Below are 20,114 nucleotides of genomic sequence, written 5' to 3' on the forward strand. Positions count from 1 at the left end.
AGTGTGGTATATTAAATTATCAAAGAAATGTATCCATCAATTTAGAAAGCAAAATGCTGGTAAAAAAAAAAATTTTAGAAAGCAAAATGTCGCAGGATATTAAGATACACCAATAAGAGATTATAGGTGCCTGTATCATAAGAATGGGAAATTAAAAAAAAAAAAAACTTTGATACCCATACATATAATAATCCTATTGAAATAGCATATTAAAAACGGCGCTCACAAAAATAAGCCCAACGATAAAAATACAATAACCTTATTAGCAGACAATCTTTAAATATTTTTAGAAGCACTTTTTATAGTACTAGACCTAAGAAATGTGTTAATTAATCTTTGTCAAATAATAAATTTTTCTTCTTGTTTTATTTACCTGTTCAAGAAAATGATCTTGCAAATATAACAAAAATGACCAAAAAACCTTATTTTACGTTTTTGGTCACGAATTTCTTCCCTCCAAACGAGCATTGACCTATATTTCGTCATATTGCAGGATAAAGCCTTGATTCGCGAGGGGTTTCCCTTGTTCGTTTTGTCCAATGTGTTGAGCCCAAGATAATATCAGATCGCACTAGACTTCGGCCCACATATAAAAGATTCTGAAAGAGCGGGCGAGCGAGCGAGCGTGCGAGCGTGCGAGCCTCTGATCGGCTTCCGCAGTGAGGTGAGACCGGAGAAAATGATCGTCTGTGTTGCCGTCGTTGGTCATCAGGTATGCCTCTATACTTCCTCGTCCTCAAATTTCACGCAGCATTCTTCACTTTTATTATAAGCTTTATTTTTTTTCTGCACAAGATCACAAATCTCGCTTGTTTTTCTTTTCCATCGATGAGCAGAACAACCCGCTGTATATTCAGAGCTTCACTGAAGCCGACGATGCTCTCAAGCTCCATCATATCGTCCACTGCTCCCTTGATGTGGTTGACGAGCGAGGTCCGTTAGTGAGGAATAATTTATATTTGGCTGATTATGCTTGATTTTACTGACCAGGCTTAGATTCGAGAATTTGGGTTTCTGGAAATTACTTGAGATGGGATACCTCATAAAGAGTCTGGCTATGAAGTTTCGTTCTTGATCCAATATAGGAATGGCTGGGATTTGTGGATCATCTGATTCGGAGATCTCGCCAATTTCTTTAAGCTTTATTGTTGTTGCCATGTGCACTTTCCTTTAAGCTTTGAGGTTTAGATCACACGTATGAGAATTACGATTCGGTAGTTGCTCTAAATTTGCATATCTCTTTTCCGTTGCTATGCCTTATGGCACTGAATGTGTTATCTTGCCAGTGAACAATCCCAAGAAGACTGGACCGATGCTGAATGAGGCGTTCCTGGGTCTGCTCTATCCTACTGATAACTATAGGGTGTGAGTGCATTTGTTGTCTATTCTATCTTGAATGGCCTCGAATCCACAAAACAATACAAATTTGTGGTTTTTCATAATTATTATTTCATTATGCAACCCGCAGCTATGGTTATCTGACTAATACAAAGGTGAAGTTTATCTTGGTCACAACAGATCTGGATGTCAGAGATGCAGATGTAAGAAATGTGAGTGCAAATAAAATTCGATGACTTTCTTTCTTTCCTAAGCTGCGATTCCACAGTAACTGTGTAGTATTCTTCATATTCTCGTTTTCTTGACATTGGAAAGGAATGTACTAGTGAGGTATGCCCTTAACTATGCTGTACTGAGTATGTAGACACCTCAGGTTTTTGTTACTCAAAAAAGTTGAGTGTTTCTTGGAATAAATCTTGATAGGCCTTTACTGGACTAAATGTTATACTTTGACCGCCACGTTTTCTATGGCTAAATTTTCTCACCTTACCCCTTCTCTCCTAAGAAAAGAAAGAAGAAACATGGAGGCCATTAGGATGGGACGAAATTGATGGGATAGAATCCTATCCCATGGACCAACCAAAGTACTGTGTTCTTAGGGTTGATTGTTGGATATCTTGTGCCTAATTTAATTTTGCTCCTCTATCTTATATATAACACCAATTAAATTTTACAGAATGGGCCACTTGTTATAGCGGAAAAGTAAAGTTTTTCTTTATCTGCTGTGTTGCCTGGCATGAGCAATAGACGATGACGTTATTTTCAATTATTGCCGTTCAATTTGTATATTCAGATTTACCATGGTTTAATAACGAACACAGTTTATTAATAGGTAGTCATGTTTTAATTTGCTTTAGTTTAAGTGTAAGATTGAGCCATGAGTGCAATATTGGCTTGCATCAAATCAAAGTGCACGTGATTGAGTAATTCTTGATGGGACTTGTTGCTTGAATTTTCAAATATCAATGTTAGTTGCACAGATGTTTCATCTAGGCATGTGAACCTTTTGTGTTTCCCTGAGGTCATTTTCTTCAATAATGAAATGCTACTGTTATTTTACTCGTTAGTTATATGGAGATGCTTTTGATGATTCAATTGTAGGTTTTATTAATAATTTGAATCCAACCAATATACTTTGCTGCCGAATGTTGATGAACTAGTTAAGATTTGTTGAAAACTTTTGTTCTTTGTATTGGCTATTAATTATCAGTTTGTCTTCGCAGTTTTTCAGGAAATTCCATGCTGCATATGTAGATGCGGTTTCAAACCCATTCCATGTGCCAGATAAAAAGATCACCTCTAGAACTTTTGCAGAAAGGGTGAGCACAATTGTCAAGTCATTTGGATTAAGTTCCACCGGCTGAGCCTAGATAAATGTTGATGTTTCTCATACAACGCTCTTTCTTCTCCCCAAAAAAGGTGTCTTTTTGCCTCATAATTTCTGTTCCTTAGGAGTTACTCTCTGGTAAAATTGCTTATCAAATGTGGATGTCTGTGAACATTTGAAACAACACCCCTTGTATCAGCATTCAATATATAAATTCCAAATCTTCAAAACTCCACATGCAATTTGCCTAATGGATAATTTGAACAATCCCATTTATCTTCCATTTGGGGGTCCTTCCAGATATGGATATCTTTCGTGCTCACCCCAAATTCAAATATTTGTTGTTTATCTTAAGGCTCTCAAGGGTATTCTAATTAAGTTAAAGTGAAGAGAATCACGACTTGGGAAAATAGAGTAATCGATTTGAGCTCACAGGAAACCTTGGAGCCCGATCGTACTCCAAAGGTTGTGTTTAACCTAAACAAACACTTGCTTTTTGTAGTACTTAACTAAGTTACTCGAACAACGAAACAAGCCGTCAAAATGACGTCAATTCATCGAGGAAGAACTGTGGGGACTAAAGCATGTTGAGGAGGATTGTTTTTAATAATCGTTGAGTCATAGGATATTTTTAACAGTAAGAAATTTGTTGAGGCAGACCAAAAAAGTAACAAAGTTTATGCGTGAGAGCAATGCGCACATTTTCTGCTGTGCTCTCATCAAGGCTTACCAAAAATCGTTGCCATGACTAAATTCTGCATACGGAAATTAGCTGATAAGATCATAGAGTGCGCACATAAATCAAGTCTCTGTAAATGATAAAGCTTCAAAAATCAGACGACAGATTTTATCGGGCAGCTAGTGGAAAACCCCTTTTCCAGGGTCAAATAAGGATGGAAAAGGAAGGACCTCCAAGGCTGTTCAGCTCCAAGCAAATGCCAAGAAATATAAATAAATAACCTTATTGTTTAAACAAAACAAATGAAGCTACTGGCCTCGTTGAACACTCACTGGACCTAAATATCATTTGCTTTTATCACTATTATATTTGCTATCCTATCTTGCTTGACTTTGATGAACTGTTGGGGATCATGATTCAGCTCACTACTGCAGAATCCCCCAGCGTCAATGCATCATACCGAGACTACCACACATCTCTACTCAACACCCTGTCAAAGTTGCTGAGGAACTCGAGCTACAATGTTGAGCAGAATCATAAGAGAACCTTCTCTTTTCCCATGCATTCCTGTTCACGCATCAGGCGTATCAAGGCTTTTATTAGCACCAGAAATACCATAACCAGATCTTGGGGCGTTAGAAGCGCTAGAATGAGTTATTCCACCCTGCCCATATCGTCAAAAGGAGGCATTGGGTTTCTCGATCTGGATTGCTTGAATGCTTCTGTTTTAGCACAAGAACCGGGCATGGCCTGCCTGTTCTGATTAAAATCTGAGGGTGGTGACCTGAATGCACCTCTTGCTTCAGGTCCTCTGCTATTCAAAACAGAATTGTCCCGTGATATCGTTTGTTGGAAACTGATTCTTGGATCAGCTCTTTTGTACCTATTCTCTATCACAACTGGAGGCTGTTGTGCCGTAGATGGAAAATTATTCATACGAGAATCCGGTCGTTTGTGTCTGTTCTCAGTCACAGCAGGATGGTCTTGTGAGGTAGATGGGGAATTATTTCGTTTGTATCTATTCTCAGTCATCGTTGGCTGCTCTTGTGTGATAGACGGTTGATTATTTCGTCTGTACCTATTCTCAACCATAGCAGGAGGCTCTAAATTACGTTTTGATGGTGAGCCTTCTTTGTGTACAGCATTTGTTCCAGTATCAGCTGAGTTAGCCCTGTCCAGATCATGATTAAAATTAAATACTTTATTGAAATTATCATCGCAAACAAATATGGAACAAGCAATATTCTTTATAATTTTATCTGACCTGTCCATCACAAGTGACCCATGCTTATAACCATCAGAAAGCACTTCTTCCTCTGTCTCAAACCCTGATTCAGCAGGACTTTCATTCGGATCTTCATCAACGTCGCTAGCCTCTTGAGCCTCAACAGAGTTATTCATCGCATCTTGCAACTTTTTCCCACGGGCACCACCTTTCTTTGGTAGCCCAAATTTGATATGCCTGACAATCACATAAGCTTCTTTTTTCCCCACATGCGGTCCACTTTCCACGACAGACACATCTTCTAACTGAAAAGAACTGCTTAAGTATAGAATGGAATGATGGACAAAGATAGGAAAATAACATAAAAGAGACAACTTATAGACAAAATTTAGACAGGAAATCAAGGAATCAAGCAGGTGACAGTCATACCAAAGCAGAAAAGCGCGATAATATTCCTTCAATGTCCTGATCTCCAGCTCCTCCTAATGCCCTGCACTGCTTGCATAACCAAGAATGAGTGAAAGGCCACCAAACATATCAAAATATTTTATAATGCAATGAATGCATGCAAACATGTTGTTATGGCCAAAATTTTCTCAAGACATCTTTTCTTCTTTTCTTATCATGTATGCATGTTGCAGACCCAGAACATGATGTAAGCATGGATGCATCAGTTCATTTAATGAATTGCCATCATAAATTATATATAGATGACTACCATAATTTACATCAAATGACCTATGAGCGTTTAATGATTAGCAATTCAGATGCACGCACCAACCTCACTTCAGAAACATTCTAAAATCACTTCATAATTGCTCCACAGGTATTGTAGAAACACCATCTAAGAACAACCTGCTCTTTTTTTTGGGCCAATATGAACACCCTAAACGAAAACCAATTAAATATCAAATGTAGAGGGTAGAAAAATTACCTTCACCCGGTAACCCTTCTCCATTAATTTTCTAACCATATCTGCTTTCATCTTCAGGTCTTTTAGTTCCTGAGGACATAAGATAAAAATGTCAAAACAGGAAATTTACTTCTCAAGTTCAGTAGGTAACAAAGAAGCGCAACATATAATGACACGGGAAAAAAAGATGTAGTGAGGGAAGAAAGGAATATAGAAAATGAACTTACTGCTTTGGCAGAAAAGCGTATTTCCTTGCCAGGCCCTTTTCTCAAACTCAACTCTGACTGCATGTGATAGATATCATATTAAAACAAAGTTGCGCATAGACACACAGGCACATATATACAAACACATATACATGTGGACTATCTTTTTAAATTAAAGAAAATATGCAAAGGCTCATTTTCCAGCCACTTGATAGTTGGCCTGTTCTGCTATAAAAGATTTTATTTGTCAACCATCACAGCTTTACAAATATTTGATGCACATAAATTATTCTATCAACTAATATGAAAAGGTTATAAACTTCATGGTCCATTTATTTTTTGCTCCACCCCATAAGGGCATATATTTAAGTCCTGCCAATGATCTCGTTGGCAAAAAATCTATAAGCACCTCTGTCCTCTATAACTGCTCTTTGACCAATTAGGCCTACCTTAACCCTGATGAAATCTCAAAAACCCACTCACTTGTTCCTTTTTTTGTCCAAAATAAAAAAACTAACAAAAGATAGTAAGATAAAATACATTGAAATATTAACTAATTTCCTCCTATGCTTATTCAAAATCCTATATTCTATCTTTATCTATAATTTCTACTGGCAAACAACAGCAAAACTGAACCTTGCTTTTAGCCCGCTCCTTTTCCCTTTCTTGTTGTTTGTACTTTTCCTTGTGGTAGTCCATAATTTTGCAGACAGGCGGTTTTCCATTTTTCTGAACCTGTACAACATTATCAAAATTATAGAGGCCCGGGTGACTATGAGAACAGATCTAATACTTATAATTTACAAATGCCAGTAGAACCATTCTTATGTGCTGAATCTAAAACAAAAATTATTTGCGGGCATAGGGGTGAGGTGGCCACTATATGACCCAAACATAAGAGATACTTCTTTTTATTGAAAGAAAATAAAGCTTCTTATTTTTGTTGCAAGTGACAATTTTTCGCCATATGAAATTAGACAAAGTCTCTCTACCCCGTCTTAAGATTGAAGACTCACAGTCTACGCATCATACAAACCTTTAAAAGTCCCACAAATATCAACAAATCCTTCAGCAAGCTATAATATTTTATTCATTAATTATTTCAACTGAGCACTTCTGTTTAAATGTTGGAATTCTCAGATAACATGGCAAAAGACCTGAAAAAACTTTACCTCCACCAAATCAAGCTTGAGCCGCCTAGCGCGTTGTAATGCTTCAAGCCTGGAAACTATTGAATGTCCTGCATGAATATATAAATTTAATGGGAAATTCAGAGTTCAAACAAAACCAACTTACACGTATACAAGCTCCCAAATATGCAAGTACTGATCTTTCCATTGAAGCTAGTACAATGCGGCATATGTCTATACTGTGTTCCATACATTTATCATTTATTATATGCAAAAGACTACAAATCTCCATAAATCCTTTGGCAGTCTTATTCAACTTCCTAAGCATGCTCCATAACATATTTTCGTTAATCCTAGTCACATTTGTTTAATAGGAAGTAAGAGAAAACAACTGTTTGTGAACGCAAATATCGCTGGTAACTTCATGGTCTAGCAAATTTTTAGAACAACAACCCACAGTTTTAGGACACTAGCCCTTTCAATATAAGATGACTGATCTAAGTACATGGGTGCACTTGCATTCCCTTCCTCCAAATCAGTAATTAAAAGCCAATACAACCTTCCCCTAATAAGTTGATATTTGATTACCAATTGAATTGTAATCATTCTTACTGAAGGTATTAATTATTAGACTGAAAAGAGCCATGCCATGCCCACAACCATGACAACAACATTATTTTTTTTTAAAAAAAAAAAACAGTTTACATTAGCGAATATCAGGAGTATATTTACCATCATCATCTACAAGCCTGATAAACTGCGCAGTAATTTCTTCATTTATTCGCGGCTCACTGTTGTCCATCTTCGTCTTCGACTGAAAACCAAGAATGCACCATCAACCCATAACATCACGGAGAACCATCGAAACCATACATGGTCATCAAAACATCATGCAATGTTATACACAACCTGAAAATCCGTTGCACTACCTTACTGGATAAAGAACACATAACCAATTCCGCTAGAACAAACAAATGCATGCCTCAACATTGAAAATTTTACGCTAAGATACCATCACTCATCATACTTCACAACAAACACACCACCCCGCTTTTAGTCACCATGAAAGCAAAAAGTTTAACATTTTCAACCACTAAAGTTAAAACTTACCTGAGCAGGGGCAGCAAAAAACCTTGCGTTATTATAAACATCAGTGGATCTACTTCGAAAAATCCAGCTTGGTCTCTCAGAAACGTGGGTATTCCGATGCGTGATGGAATTCAATAAAGATGCGCTGGGGAGTTGAATGTAACATCTTCGAAATTGGGTGGACAAGATTTTCAACTTAGATTGCCCGATTCGGCACCAATACGCCATTACTTATGTGCAGTAAAAGAGACCTGGAAACTAATAAACCATTATTATGACACTATTCGTTTGGCAGAGAGGTCGATCCTTTAGCCCAGAGGAAAGTTAGTTTTTCAAACAGCAACTCAGAGCGGCTTTAACAGTTACATACAGCCTTACCAGCTACCCTTGCGCCCGAACTGGAAATTGCTCCCGCGCGCAGGGAAGGGACGAGGAGCGGGGTTACGCGGCCTAGAACCAACGGGGCAAAAGTCATGGAAGCTAGAAAGCGGAAACCGGTGGCAAGGCCATGCTTTACACTCGAAGTTAAATGGCCCTGAGTCGAGGTGGGCCTACAATTAATAGTCCAGAAGTCAGGCCCAAGATTCGGTTTAAAATTCTTTTGTTCGCATATCCCGATCTTTTAATTGATATCTTATCATCATAATCCAAAGATGATAAGAGCCTAATATGCCATGTTCGAATCCCGGAAGGAGAAGTGTTCACATTTAGTGTCTGATAGTGTCTCGAATAAGATTATCTCTAATAAAAAGATATCTATGTTTTAGCAACAACAAAAAAATAGGAAGGAAAATAATTTTTATAAGACGAATTTGAGTTGATTTGCAGCCGGAGAAAAAATTCCAAAATTATAGATATGAATTATTTTGCATTTTTAAACAAAATTTAAAAACACAATCAAGTATATCATAATAAGATAAAAGGGATTGGTGATATTCATTTAGTAAATTCTTTAAATTTTTGGAATTAGGTTGTGTGTTTAAAGTCATGTTTGGTTTGATATGCATTATTTAGATTTCTAAGGAATTAATACTTCACTCAAATTAATATTAATTGATAGATTTTATTTTGTTGTTTTAATTATTAAGGTATTTGACTTTGGAATATTTATAATCAAATAGAAATTATAGACTACCTCTAATTCTTAATATAAGGGTCGGTTTTACATTCAATTTAATCTTAAATATAATATCTCAATCTTTATCTCATATATTTATTCATTTCTTTTACGCTGTGTTTGGCTTGACGGATGGAAGGGGAGGGGAGGGGAGGAAAGGAGAGGGTAGCTACAAAGGGGAGGGGAGGGATTTTAATGATCTCCTGTTTGGATTGATTGGAGGGGAGGGGAGGGAGCAATTTTAATAATATCTTATTTTGTTCTAATAAAAAATTGACTATTTTAACCTCATAAAATTTAAATGAATTTTCTCACATTTTTATTTTGTTAAGGTATAACTATATATATATATATATATATATATAATACAATTCACCAATTTTGATTTACAAGACATAGTCACACACTTATAGAATATCAAAATAAAAAATCACAAGTGATAGATTTCAATCAGAGAAAAGACCTTGAAAGTGAAAGAAAATACCAATGGGCTTTTGGAATTAGAAGAGAGAGAAAAAAATTTACAAATGCTCACCAATTTTGGAGACAATTATCTTAATAACCTCTTGTTAGATGCTCAAAAGAACTCTCTTATGTAAAAATATTTACGACTGATTAGAGGTTAACAAATCAAAAGGGTATATAAGGAATTAAAATATTATCTCTCACCTCCCCTCCAAAAAACCCCACTTTTGGAGGGGAGGCTAGAAGGGAATGGGAGGGGAGAAGAACCCCTCCTCTCTTTAAAAAACATCTTAACCAAACAAGGGGAGGGGAGAGGCTCCCCTCCCCTCCTAAAAAATTACACCAGCCAAACAAGGAGAGGGGAGCAACTTCCCTCCCCTCCCCTCCGAAAACCCCGTACCAAACATAGCGTTAAGGTAATCCGTGCAGTAGTTACATGTGTTAAAAGTTTAATCAAATAATAATTTTATCTAATCCACATGATTAGTAAGGACATTTTAGAAAAAAATAATATATATTTATTACCAATAACTGATTTAATTACTTTTTTAAACTAATTAATTAGTTTTTATATTAATTATAAGAAATAGAAGTAAAGTTCAGTGCATGACTGCATCCCCCGGGGGCAGCATCCATGACTGCATTGTTGTATCTAATATGCAATGCGTGAGCGTACCTTTCTAGTTTAGTAAATGAATTGAAATTTATTAAAAAATATTTTTGAGACACAACAGAATATTATTTATTGGCAATAGAGCTTAATCTCCCTGATATGCGAGATAAGGGGTATAATTTTCCAATTAAATTTTGTTTTGTACACTTTATTATACTACTTCCGGTTCTTAATATAAGATCTTGTTTAACTTTTATTTTAGTTCTAAATATAAGACTTCAATCAATTTTGTCTATCATATTTATATATTTTTTTTCCAAAGTAGCCCTTCTAACAATAATAGTTCTAGTCAATACACTTAATTAGCAAGGATATTTTAGAAAATATAACACCTATTTAGGACAAATAACTAACTCAACTTACTTCCTTAATCTCCTCAAATTAGTTAACTGACTCTTATAATTAGGACCGGATGTAGTATTATAAATATTCATAATAGAAGCCACCCGAACATTTTGTAGCTTGCTAATTTTTTTTTATATTCTTAATAAACCTCCCGTGAAAAAATATATTAGATTGTGAATAAAGAGACTTTAAGTACCTGTTTGGGATCATAATAAAAATTTTCTATAAGTACATTTCATATAAGTAAAGACAAAATTCCTTTCACATATTTGTTTCGTATTTCATAAATCAGTATTAAAAAATTATTTATAAATTACTTATAAACTATTCTAAACTGCTTCTAAATCTTTCCATGCGCAGCTTGTAATGTCTCAAATCTGAAGTCCCATCATGTGTTTAGTTTTGCATTATTATAATTAGAGGACCTGGCCATCACATGGATTGGGGGTCCAAAACTCAGCTTTCGATGGGGAATTTGAACGATGATACAGAAATTCCAATTTAGTGGTCAACGACTCATCGCAGCTTCACTGCAAGCCAGATAATTCTCTGATATTTCATATCCACCAATATTTTGGAACCTTCAGGAACCCCAAAAAAAAAAAAAAAAACCATTTTTTAGGCTCAGATCATTCAGGCCTTGCAAACCGGTCAAGCTTAATTATTTTTTTAATCTTCCATGATGTCGAGGGAATCAGTACTTAGTCATAGAGACATATATTTATTTGGGTACAATTTCCATTTTGTATATTCTAAGTCTTAATTAGATTCTTATCTCATAACACGTAACAATTTAAAAGATTTTTTTATACCAAAAAAAAAAAATCAAAGTGAGTTGGATTTTGGAGTCAGGATATACCTTTAGATACAGAGAATGTTCACAGAACTTCAAATAATTAAACTGCAATATTTTGAATTCGTGGATTGGGTTTGTGGCTGTGAACGTTTTGAGGAAAGGTTTATTTATAATGGACCAAAATAACAAGTTAGAAATAAAATCAAAACAAATTACGCAGTGTTTGCTCGATATTGACTAATAATATAATCCCTTACGTAAAGACAGAATGAATTATTAGGTTTAAATATGTATCAAGCGGACATGCTTCTCCTGGGGAAGGCTTTCTCGTGGGAAATTGTTATTACAAGAGACTGCTGAACATCCAGAAGCTATTTTGGCCAGGAAAGAGGCAAAGAACATTCGTTTTCCTAATATTTGTTTGACCACACACAAAGCCAAACGTGGGATTCATGAAGCCAATATCGAATTGACTTTGACAAGCTACAGTTACGGTTGATCTTATCATCAACCAATCAACGAATTAACCAAGAAATGCATCATCTGGGGACGGTGTCTGGTGCGTGTTTGGCATTAAACCAAACTGAGGTCCTACACTTAAAAATAAAAAAGTCTTAACCCAAAAGAATGTTTAGAATGACTCCTGAGCAGAATGATTCCTTATCTCAAAAATAACTTTAAAGTTGAGATAACTTTTTTGTGACTTTTAATTTCTTTTTAGATTATACTGTCTCTGATCTTTAATATAAGAATTAGCTGATTAATTTGAATAGATTAAAAAAATTAGTTGTATAGATATTTATAATAAATAAGTGTTATATTCCTTAACATACTCTTATTAATTTATGTATTAGTTAGAATTATTATTTGATAACATATTTAATATATGCAACTGTTATTTAATAATGGAAAAAGCGTTGAAAAGTCAGATTTATAGGGTTAAAATCTAAAAACAAAGTTAAAAGTCATAAGGAGAATGTTAACCTCGTAGTTTGCGTGCGCTGTGTACGTATATAAAGTCGATAAAGCAGTTGGTATTCGGTATTGAAGTGACAGGGCTCAATGAAATTGCCTCCCTTAACTGACCAAAGACTGATTGGAAGTTCGGAACTTGCACGTGTGGGGCCGGGGAATCCATTGTATTAAAATAATTGATGCTTTCTACTCAAAAAAAATAATTGATGCTAAATTATCGGCAAAATATAAATAAATAAATTGATGCTAAATTAAGTGCCCCACGAGACGAACTAAATTATAATATGGCTGAGGCAGAGCAAGCCAAGTTGACAAATTCTTGTGCTGAGTGATCATCTCAAAGAAAAAGATCCACACAATCAACTTAACCTGCAAGCATTTGAATATAATATAGCGTTGAAAAAAAGACAAAGAAAATCACTTGTAACTTAATAAAGTTATGAAGAGATCTCGCACAATTTTAATATTCAGGAAGTTCTATTTCAATGCAAAATGAACACAATATTAATGGGGTGTTTGGAAGCGCCTTCACAGAACGAGACAAATTCTTTTATATATTTACTTGTAAAAATATTTTTAAAATTATAGTTTTGATTCCATTCAAACACCGTTTAAACCAAGAATTGGAACATAGAAAATCTCATCATATTTTTTCATACACAGGCACAAACTAAATTTCCTGTTCGGGTGAGGGAAATCAGAACTGCTATAGATTTGTTGAGTTGATAATTATTGCCAGCTTCCTCTAGTAATCTGGGGCATATGAGGAGCCACCTGTGTTATCGGGTATCAACGGGCTAGAGACCAGAATTTAGAATATTTATGATTTGCTTTTCCGGGGTGTTTGGATGAAAATCAAACCATAGTTTTAAAAGTGATTTTACGATCTACGAAGTAAATATATGGAGAAATTTGTCTCGTTTTGACGAAAAAGTGTTTCTAAAAAACACTTTTCAATGTTGTCAAATACCTCCTAAAAGTATAAGAATGAGTGAAAAAGGAAATAAGTTAATAAAACTTAATAAAATATTTAATTAATAATCAACAAGAATTACAAAGAGTAAATCAACGTCAATATTCAATTCGATATGAAATATGAAATGTTTAATAAGTTATAAATAGCACGGTTCATCTCAATGTCTGCACGATATGCATAAGAATTTGCCTATTAATGTAGATTATCAGATTTTGCCGAGAACTAATAATCCAATAAAATTTGGTCCTAGGCTTTTTTGCCCCCACTAAGGCGCCAACAGTGGGTCTTGAACTCATCTTACGCCTTGAGTTCAATTATTATTATTATTATTATTATTATTATTATTATTATTGATATTGATTTATGTTCATTGGCTTTATCAGCAGCAAGGAAGAGCTTGCCCAAATTATTTATACCCCTGTACTAATTATAAAATTTCATTTGTATTTTATAAACAAAATTTTATAATTAGGATCACAGGTAGTATTATTTTAATAAAAATGTTGAAGCTTTCTAAAAAAATTATTTTAATAAAAATTAGGGTTAATACAAATTTTAGTCCTTCAAATTTGTCTTTACTTTGATTTTAGTCCCTAAAATATTAAATAATAGGTTTTGGTCCTTCAATTTTTTTATTTTAAATATTAGTCCCTATAATTTAATAAAGATCTGAATCATTTTGACTATTGAGAGATCAAAACTTATAGTTTGAAACTTAAAAGATTAAAATTAAAATGAGAGAAAAATTGAGAGAGCAACGATCATATGAACCATAAAAACTAAAAAAAAAAATCTCTTACTTTTTATTTTTAATCAAAGATTATATTAACACTAAAAAAAAAAAAGTCCCTTTCTTTATACTACCTCCGGTCCTTAATATAAGACCCCATTTGACTTTTTGTTTGGTCCTAATTATAAGACCCCAATCTATTTTGTCTCTTATATTTATGCATTTTTTTTCCAAGATAGTCCTTCTAATAATGATAGTTTTAGCCAATACACTTAATTAGCAAGGATATTTTTGGAATGACAACTCTTATTTATTACAAATAACTAACTTAACTTATTTCTTTAATATCTTCAAATTAGTCAACTGGATCTTATAATTAGGACCGGAGGTAGTATTTTTGTAGTAAAACCATAAATTCCACGTGTTCTCATGTGAACCCTATTTCACGGAAAGCAAAGCCCATAATATTACGGAACCCCTTATCGTCGTCTAAACTCTAAAGAGAAGTTGATTGACTCTCATCTTCTCGTCACTCTCTCTAGCATGGTGGTGTGGAGCCCAGTGCTGAACCTCTGCTTTGCTGTCTTCAACCTCTCCCTCGTTGCTGTTTTATGGGCCTGTGTGCGTTGAGAAGAGAGAAAAGAAAAGGCGAGATTTTCTCTTGGTCGAATCCTTCACAACACTTCTACCTTTTAAATGCATCCATGCACCCAATACTAGCTCAGATTGAGCGAGGACCAAATTAACTATAATCCCACTTCTATTCTTTCCTCCTTTATATCCATGGATCCGCAGATCTAATGATTTCATTCACGCTTGACTTTCTCCTTCTTTCCATTTCATTTTCTTCTTCAGCCGGGGTATTCGATATCTCACCATCTAATATCTATAGTCAATTTGTCTAGTCTTGGTATGATCTCTCTCCATAATTTTACTTCATGCTCGACCAAAGTAGTAATTGGCGTCAATTATTGGCTCTTGTTGAGATTAGGGTGACTTGGGGATTCTGCTCTTCAATGTGAATGTGAATGTGAATACTCATGTTTAAAAAGCTAACAGAGTTTCATCCAAAAGAAAAAAAAAGCCGACTCTGAGAACAAGCGGGTTTGACCTTTTCTTTTGCGATTGTTGTTTTTTACTTAATTAATTTTTGCTGTGTTGATTGCTTCGTCCTTAGGGTTTGCTTCATGCTCAAAATTTTTGTTCTAACACGAAAGAGGTTGAGTATTTATGGGTTCAGGGAAGCTGTTACCTGCTCCTGAGTGTGATTTGTTGCGTTAAATCCTAATTAGCCCTTGTTAAGGGCTTTTCTGCTTTATGACTGGGTATGTGAATCTTAGTTGACTTTTTCCCCTTAATTCATTGTTGACAGTGAACCGATCTTGTGGTGAGTAGTTCAGGACTTTTGTAATCGAAACTGATAATTCTTGCGGTGAGGAAGTTTTGGGGCCGTTGATAGATGAGGAAATTCTGGACGGCTGTTTGGTGAGATGAGGGATGTTATCACAGTTAATGAACCTTCTACAGGCCTGCTTGTGGCCACGTTCCGATCAAAATGCACGTACATGTTCAGATGCTGGAGGTCGACAAGATGGATTGTTGTGGTACAGAGACTCGGGGCAGCACTTGAGCGGTGACTTTTCAATGGCCGTGGTCCAAGCCAATAACTTGCTGGAGGATCAGAGCCAGATTGAATCGGGCAGTTTGAGCACCAGTGAATCTGGTCCTTATGGTACCTTTGTTGGTGTTTATGATGGACATGGAGGCCCTGAGACATCACGGTTTGTTAATGATAACCTCTTTCACCATCTTAAGAGTAAGTGACATCTAGAGGACTGAATTCGTAAAGCTTCTACTTTTGTTATGGTCTACAATTGTCACTTTACTGTATTTCCTGCTGCCTTCCTTTTCAAATCTTTTCGTTGCTATAATCTGTTATTGCTTTTGACTGGACATGGTACATAGAGAGGATACCGTCTGATAAATATGATATGTCCAGGGGAAGAGAAGCAATCGTCTAGTCCATTTCTGTGTTTTAATCTAGATCTTGTTGAGTTACAATGTTTCTAGAACAGAAGTTGTCTATTCTGCTGCTTGAGACAAAAGCTTTGTTGCTTCAGCGGAACCAAGTTGTTGTCTATTTTGAGCCTTTTTAATGGAACAGAAAATTATGTTTTCTGTGCTTGTTTTGATTTCTGTTTAGCAGTTGACCAGTGAAACCACCAAAGTGGTGTCAATAAGTGATCAATTGTTTTTTCCTTTTCATTACTTAATTTGTTTTTCTGAACCAGTCTAACCAATAAAGCATGGGTGAGGATCTTGTTTCTGGGTGGTGGCAGTGAGTATTTTTCACTGTAGTTTATTTTATGTTTCCATCATTCTATCACTTATAAAATTAAGTAAACCTGAAAGTATGAAAAGCGAGTGGTGTGCACTGACTTGATGCTGTGGGAATGGTGTATCATACTTGAGGAGTTTATGTAGCAGTAGTTTGTGGATTCGGCTTATGGTGACTGTTCTTCCATATGTTTGTTGATAAAAAATCATCTTGCTCTACTTTCAATTGCAGGGTTTGCTGCGGAGCAGCAATCAATGTCAGTTGATGTAATTCGCAAGGCACTTCAAGCTACAGAAGAGGGATTTATGTCTCTTGTTGCCAGACAGTGGCCAATGAAACCACAAATCGCAGCTGTTGGGTCATGCTGTCTAGTTGGTGTTATTTGTAATGGAACCCTTTATGTAGCTAATCTTGGTGATTCAAGAGCTGTTTTGGGAAGAGTGGTCAAGGCAACTGGGGACGTACTAGCTTTGCAACTGTCAACGGAGCACAATGTGGGGATAGAGTCTGTAAGACAGGAGCTGCATTCTTTGCACCCTGATGACAAACAGATTGTTGTTTTGAAGCATAATGTATGGCGTGTGAAGGGCCTTATACAAGTAAGTCATTTGTAGCTCATAATAATAGTTTTCTTGTGTCTAGAGCTAATCAAGTACCTGCTTTTGCTGCATGATGTACAATTGTACATTTAGATACACATTAGAGTGGCAGCTCAAGACTACATTCTTGAAGTTATGTGAGCAGAAATACTAGTATTACCTGACCTAATGTAATTTTTTTAAATTTTTTTAATTGAAATTAATACTAATATATATGTCTTCAGGGCCTTTTGTTTTCTGGTTCCCAAAGCCATATATTAGCACATTGATAAAATATAAAATATAAAATATAATATTAGAAAAATAAGTTAAAATGCATTTGGGAGAGTGGGGATTTAAAATAATTTCCCACTAATTCCTCTCATTCTTCTTAACGGAAAAAAGTAATACGATTTAACCTGCTGCCTAGTAAAGTATATTTGGAAAAGAACTTGATTTATGTAAGTTAAACCCCTATATTGAGATGCTTTAGATGGTGTTATTTGAAATTTTGTTATTAATTCTTTTGCGTCTTTCATTCATTTTGTTTTTTTCCCCTGGACTTAAATCATGTCCAATCCTTGCCATGGTCCTTACAGATGATCTAAAGTCTTTAAACTTTGCAGGTTTCAAGATCTATTGGTGACGTTTATTTGAAAAAGGCCGAGTTCAATAGAGAACCTCTATATGCTAAGTTTCGACTTCGGGAGCCATTCAAGAGGCCAATACTGAGTTCAGAACCATCAATATCAGTGACCCAATTGCAGCCACATGATCAATTTATTATATTTGCATCTGATGGGCTCTGGGAGCACCTTAGCAATCAAGATGCAGTTGATATAGTTAAAAATAATCCTCATAGGGTAAGAATCACATTTCAATCTGCGCCAGATTTAATAGTTGAATCATGGTCATGCGATGCTGCAGACCTGACTAGGTTCCCCGCCCCCAAAATGGTTGGTGTTGATTGTTCCATTATCGTGATCTGTTGCATGTTTCACAACTTGTATTTTGCCTACGGGGAGAATTTGTGGGGGAGATTATTTTAGCATAAACCATCGATGTTGCAAGTTAGAGCACATTCAATGAGATGAGGGCAAATGCATATTCATCATGAAGTTGCCTGTCTTTAGGGAAGGAAATTGAATGGTCGTTCCCTTTACTTGTCCGGAAATATTTTTGGTGTGCCCACCTATACATTGTTTGAGCATGTTACATTTGCAACGGATAGAAGCTGTCAAAGTTGTTAATCTGCCTCAAGTGGAAACAGAATTTTATTAAGTAGTGGATTCGTACCCACCATGTATTCCATTAAGCAAATACTTAGACACTGTCTCTGAATGCAGAGACGGATTCTGGATGACAAATGCCATAGTGAAGGGGAGTTCATTTTGGCAGATACAGAGGGAAATCTCTTGAGATCTAATGGTCTTGCCATATTTAGGCTCGAAAGTTTTATTCTTTGATTCTACCTGAAAAAGTTGTATCCAATGATCTTCATGAAGAAATCCTATTGAGTTATTGTTATTGTCATTTGACATCATACATTACTGATATGCTGATATTAATTGATTTCTAATCCGATTGACAGTCCTTATATGTATATTTTTGAAACTTGATATGAGCTGCTGATGCATGGCAGGCAGAAAACATGGCACAAAATGGATTAATGCTTAATCTGCTATCTCTCTTTCAGGGAAGTGCGAGGAGGCTGGTGAAAGCTGCCCTTCAAGAAGCAGCAAAGAAGAGAGAAATGAGATATTCAGACCTAAAGAAGATTGATCGTGGGGTTCGTCGACATTTCCATGATGATATAACTGTGATTGTTGTGTTCCTGGATTCGAATATCCTGAGTAAGGCAAGCTTTGTGAGGTTCAATAGTATATCTGTTAGAGGTGGTGGCATCAACTTGCCTCCTAACACACTGGCACCTTGTATGACACCAGCAGAGACTGGTGGTACCTGATTTAAGTTGTATCATACCTTTCTATGTTGTATCATTCTCTTGTGTGAATACCAGGCGTCTTCAAATAGCAATGAGAGAGGAGCAGAACTTTAATTCTTTAAAGCTTGGTTTGGATAGGGAGAAAAATGGGAGGAAAAAAAGGAGAAGAGAATACTACGAGAAAAACTTTCAAAAATAGTATAAAAATTTACTTTTTTGAAAATTTTCCTCTTCATATTTTTTTTTAAAATAATCCAAACCAGTAGTAAATGCGAAATCGTAACTTACTAGAATAGCACTCCTCCGGGAGTAATACTTATGTTACCCCTTCTTCCAACATACTAAAAGAACAATGGGGATCTTCCCATGACCATGATATAAGTTGTGTTTGTGCCAAGCTTATTCTCTTCACGATTTCCTTTTCTTTGAGCTATTGTCTGTTTTGCGGGAAACAGCTCGAGAATTATTTTTTTAATGCCCTTCTTCAAGTAAGAGGAAGGAGAGTATAGTATGTTTCAAAAATATATTTGGTATGGTTATAAAATAGATGTAACCCTGAAATTACTTTTATTTGATTGGTGTATATAGTAATATGCAAATATCATAATATTACTATAAAAATTTAACAAGTTCTAGATATTAGTCTGGTTTCGCGCTTATGGCTCACACTGGTGATGCAAAGCCACGAGAAACTGATTTAATTGTCGAAACAAAGTAAAAAACGAAATATATGTTTGTTTGAAATCATAATTTTGGTAGTAAAATACACTCTAAAGCTAGCATGATTTACGCCAATTTAAAAAGGTATTTTAATTTTGTATTAAATGGATATGGAAAATATTTTACTAACTAAAATAGTATAAGCTAAATAAATTTAGACGTTCTCCTAGACCTGATAAATTAAGGATTTTTTTTATAATGACAAAATTGTCTATTCTTGATTATTACAAACAATTATTTTAGTTTCCCATAAACAAATAATTATTTTATTGTGAGAAGTATGAACGTCTCTTTACAAATTAAGGAAATTAAAACTTAAAATGTTTTTCCAAATTAGTAACTAGTGATATGTATACAAATATTATTAATGATTGAAAAACTGAGATGAATAAGCTCGGACAACCAAATGCTATGCTAAATCCTAAATGTGCCTCAGCCCTCAAGCACCATAACCACGGTTGTTCCAGAGAAGCAAAATGGAAGAGCTGATTGTGCGTGTACGGTGTGCGCTACACCAATTGTGACGAGTCCCCCCCCCCCCCCCCAAAA

The 20,114-nt window shown here is 35.4% G+C and overlaps 3 protein-coding genes across 4 annotated transcripts; 2 read left to right on the forward strand and 1 right to left on the reverse strand.

The window, feature by feature from the left end:
* Positions 1–609: 609 nt before the first annotated feature.
* On the forward strand, positions 610–2,948 carry LOC114725696 (trafficking protein particle complex subunit 2-like protein). Its single transcript, XM_028912231.1, has 5 exons — positions 610–712; positions 837–933; positions 1,287–1,365; positions 1,469–1,550; positions 2,562–2,948. Exons 1-5 carry the CDS (start codon positions 680–682, stop codon positions 2,700–2,702), a joined length of 432 nt encoding a protein of 143 aa, XP_028768064.1. The 5' UTR covers positions 610–679; the 3' UTR covers positions 2,703–2,948.
* Positions 2,949–3,799: 851 nt separating this feature from the next.
* Positions 3,800–8,355, reverse strand: LOC114725694 (translation initiation factor IF3-1, mitochondrial). The gene is made up of 9 exons (XM_028912227.1): positions 7,929–8,355; positions 7,551–7,632; positions 6,861–6,928; positions 6,325–6,423; positions 5,710–5,766; positions 5,504–5,572; positions 4,999–5,064; positions 4,609–4,874; positions 3,800–4,515 (listed from the first exon to the last, which is right to left on the reverse strand). Exons 1-9 carry the CDS (start codon positions 8,133–8,135, stop codon positions 3,999–4,001), a joined length of 1,431 nt encoding a protein of 476 aa, XP_028768060.1. The 5' UTR covers positions 8,136–8,355; the 3' UTR covers positions 3,800–3,998.
* A 6,162-nt stretch (positions 8,356–14,517) lies between these two features.
* Positions 14,518–18,968, forward strand: LOC114725695 (probable protein phosphatase 2C 79). Of its 2 annotated transcripts, none has more exons than XM_028912229.1 (5): positions 14,518–14,632; positions 15,357–15,800; positions 16,554–16,921; positions 17,527–17,763; positions 18,597–18,968. In XM_028912229.1, the coding sequence occupies exons 2-5, from the start codon at positions 15,482–15,484 to the stop codon at positions 18,864–18,866; spliced, it is 1,194 nt and encodes a 397-aa protein (XP_028768062.1). In that variant the 5' UTR covers positions 14,518–14,632; positions 15,357–15,481; the 3' UTR covers positions 18,867–18,968. The 2 variants fall into 2 exon arrangements, with proteins under 2 accessions (XP_028768062.1, XP_028768061.1); XM_028912228.1 differs by lacking the exon at positions 14,518–14,632 and adding an exon at positions 14,640–14,894.
* Positions 18,969–20,114: the final 1,146 nt, after the last annotated feature.

This window comes from Neltuma alba, unplaced genomic scaffold, assembly GCF_004799145.2.
Source record: "Neltuma alba isolate B1F8T4 unplaced genomic scaffold, ASM479914v2 tig00012262_pilon, whole genome shotgun sequence".
NCBI classification, from domain to species: domain Eukaryota; kingdom Viridiplantae; phylum Streptophyta; class Magnoliopsida; order Fabales; family Fabaceae; genus Neltuma; species Neltuma alba.

Coding starts and splice junctions, on each gene's coding strand:
- LOC114725696 (XM_028912231.1), top strand. CDS start 680: ATGATCGTCTGTGTTGCCGTCGTTGGTCATCAG. Junction 713..836: donor TTGCCGTCGTTGGTCATCAG/GTATGCCTCTAT, acceptor ATCGATGAGCAG/AACAACCCGCTGTATATTCA. Junction 934..1,286: donor TGATGTGGTTGACGAGCGAG/GTCCGTTAGTGA, acceptor TTATCTTGCCAG/TGAACAATCCCAAGAAGACT.
- LOC114725694 (XM_028912227.1), bottom strand. CDS start 8,135: ATGGCGTATTGGTGCCGAATCGGGCAATCTAAGTTGAAAATCTTGTCC. Junction 6,424..6,860: donor TCAAGCTTGATTTGGTGGAG/GTAAAGTTTTTT, acceptor AATGTTGTACAG/GTTCAGAAAAATGGAAAACC. Junction 5,767..6,324: donor AGGAGCGGGCTAAAAGCAAG/GTTCAGTTTTGC, acceptor TATCACATGCAG/TCAGAGTTGAGTTTGAGAAA.
- LOC114725695 (XM_028912229.1), top strand. CDS start 15,482: ATGTTATCACAGTTAATGAACCTTCTACAGGCCTGCTTGTGGCCACGT. Junction 15,801..16,553: donor CCTCTTTCACCATCTTAAGA/GTAAGTGACATC, acceptor TTTCAATTGCAG/GGTTTGCTGCGGAGCAGCAA. Junction 17,764..18,596: donor TTAAAAATAATCCTCATAGG/GTAAGAATCACA, acceptor TCTCTCTTTCAG/GGAAGTGCGAGGAGGCTGGT.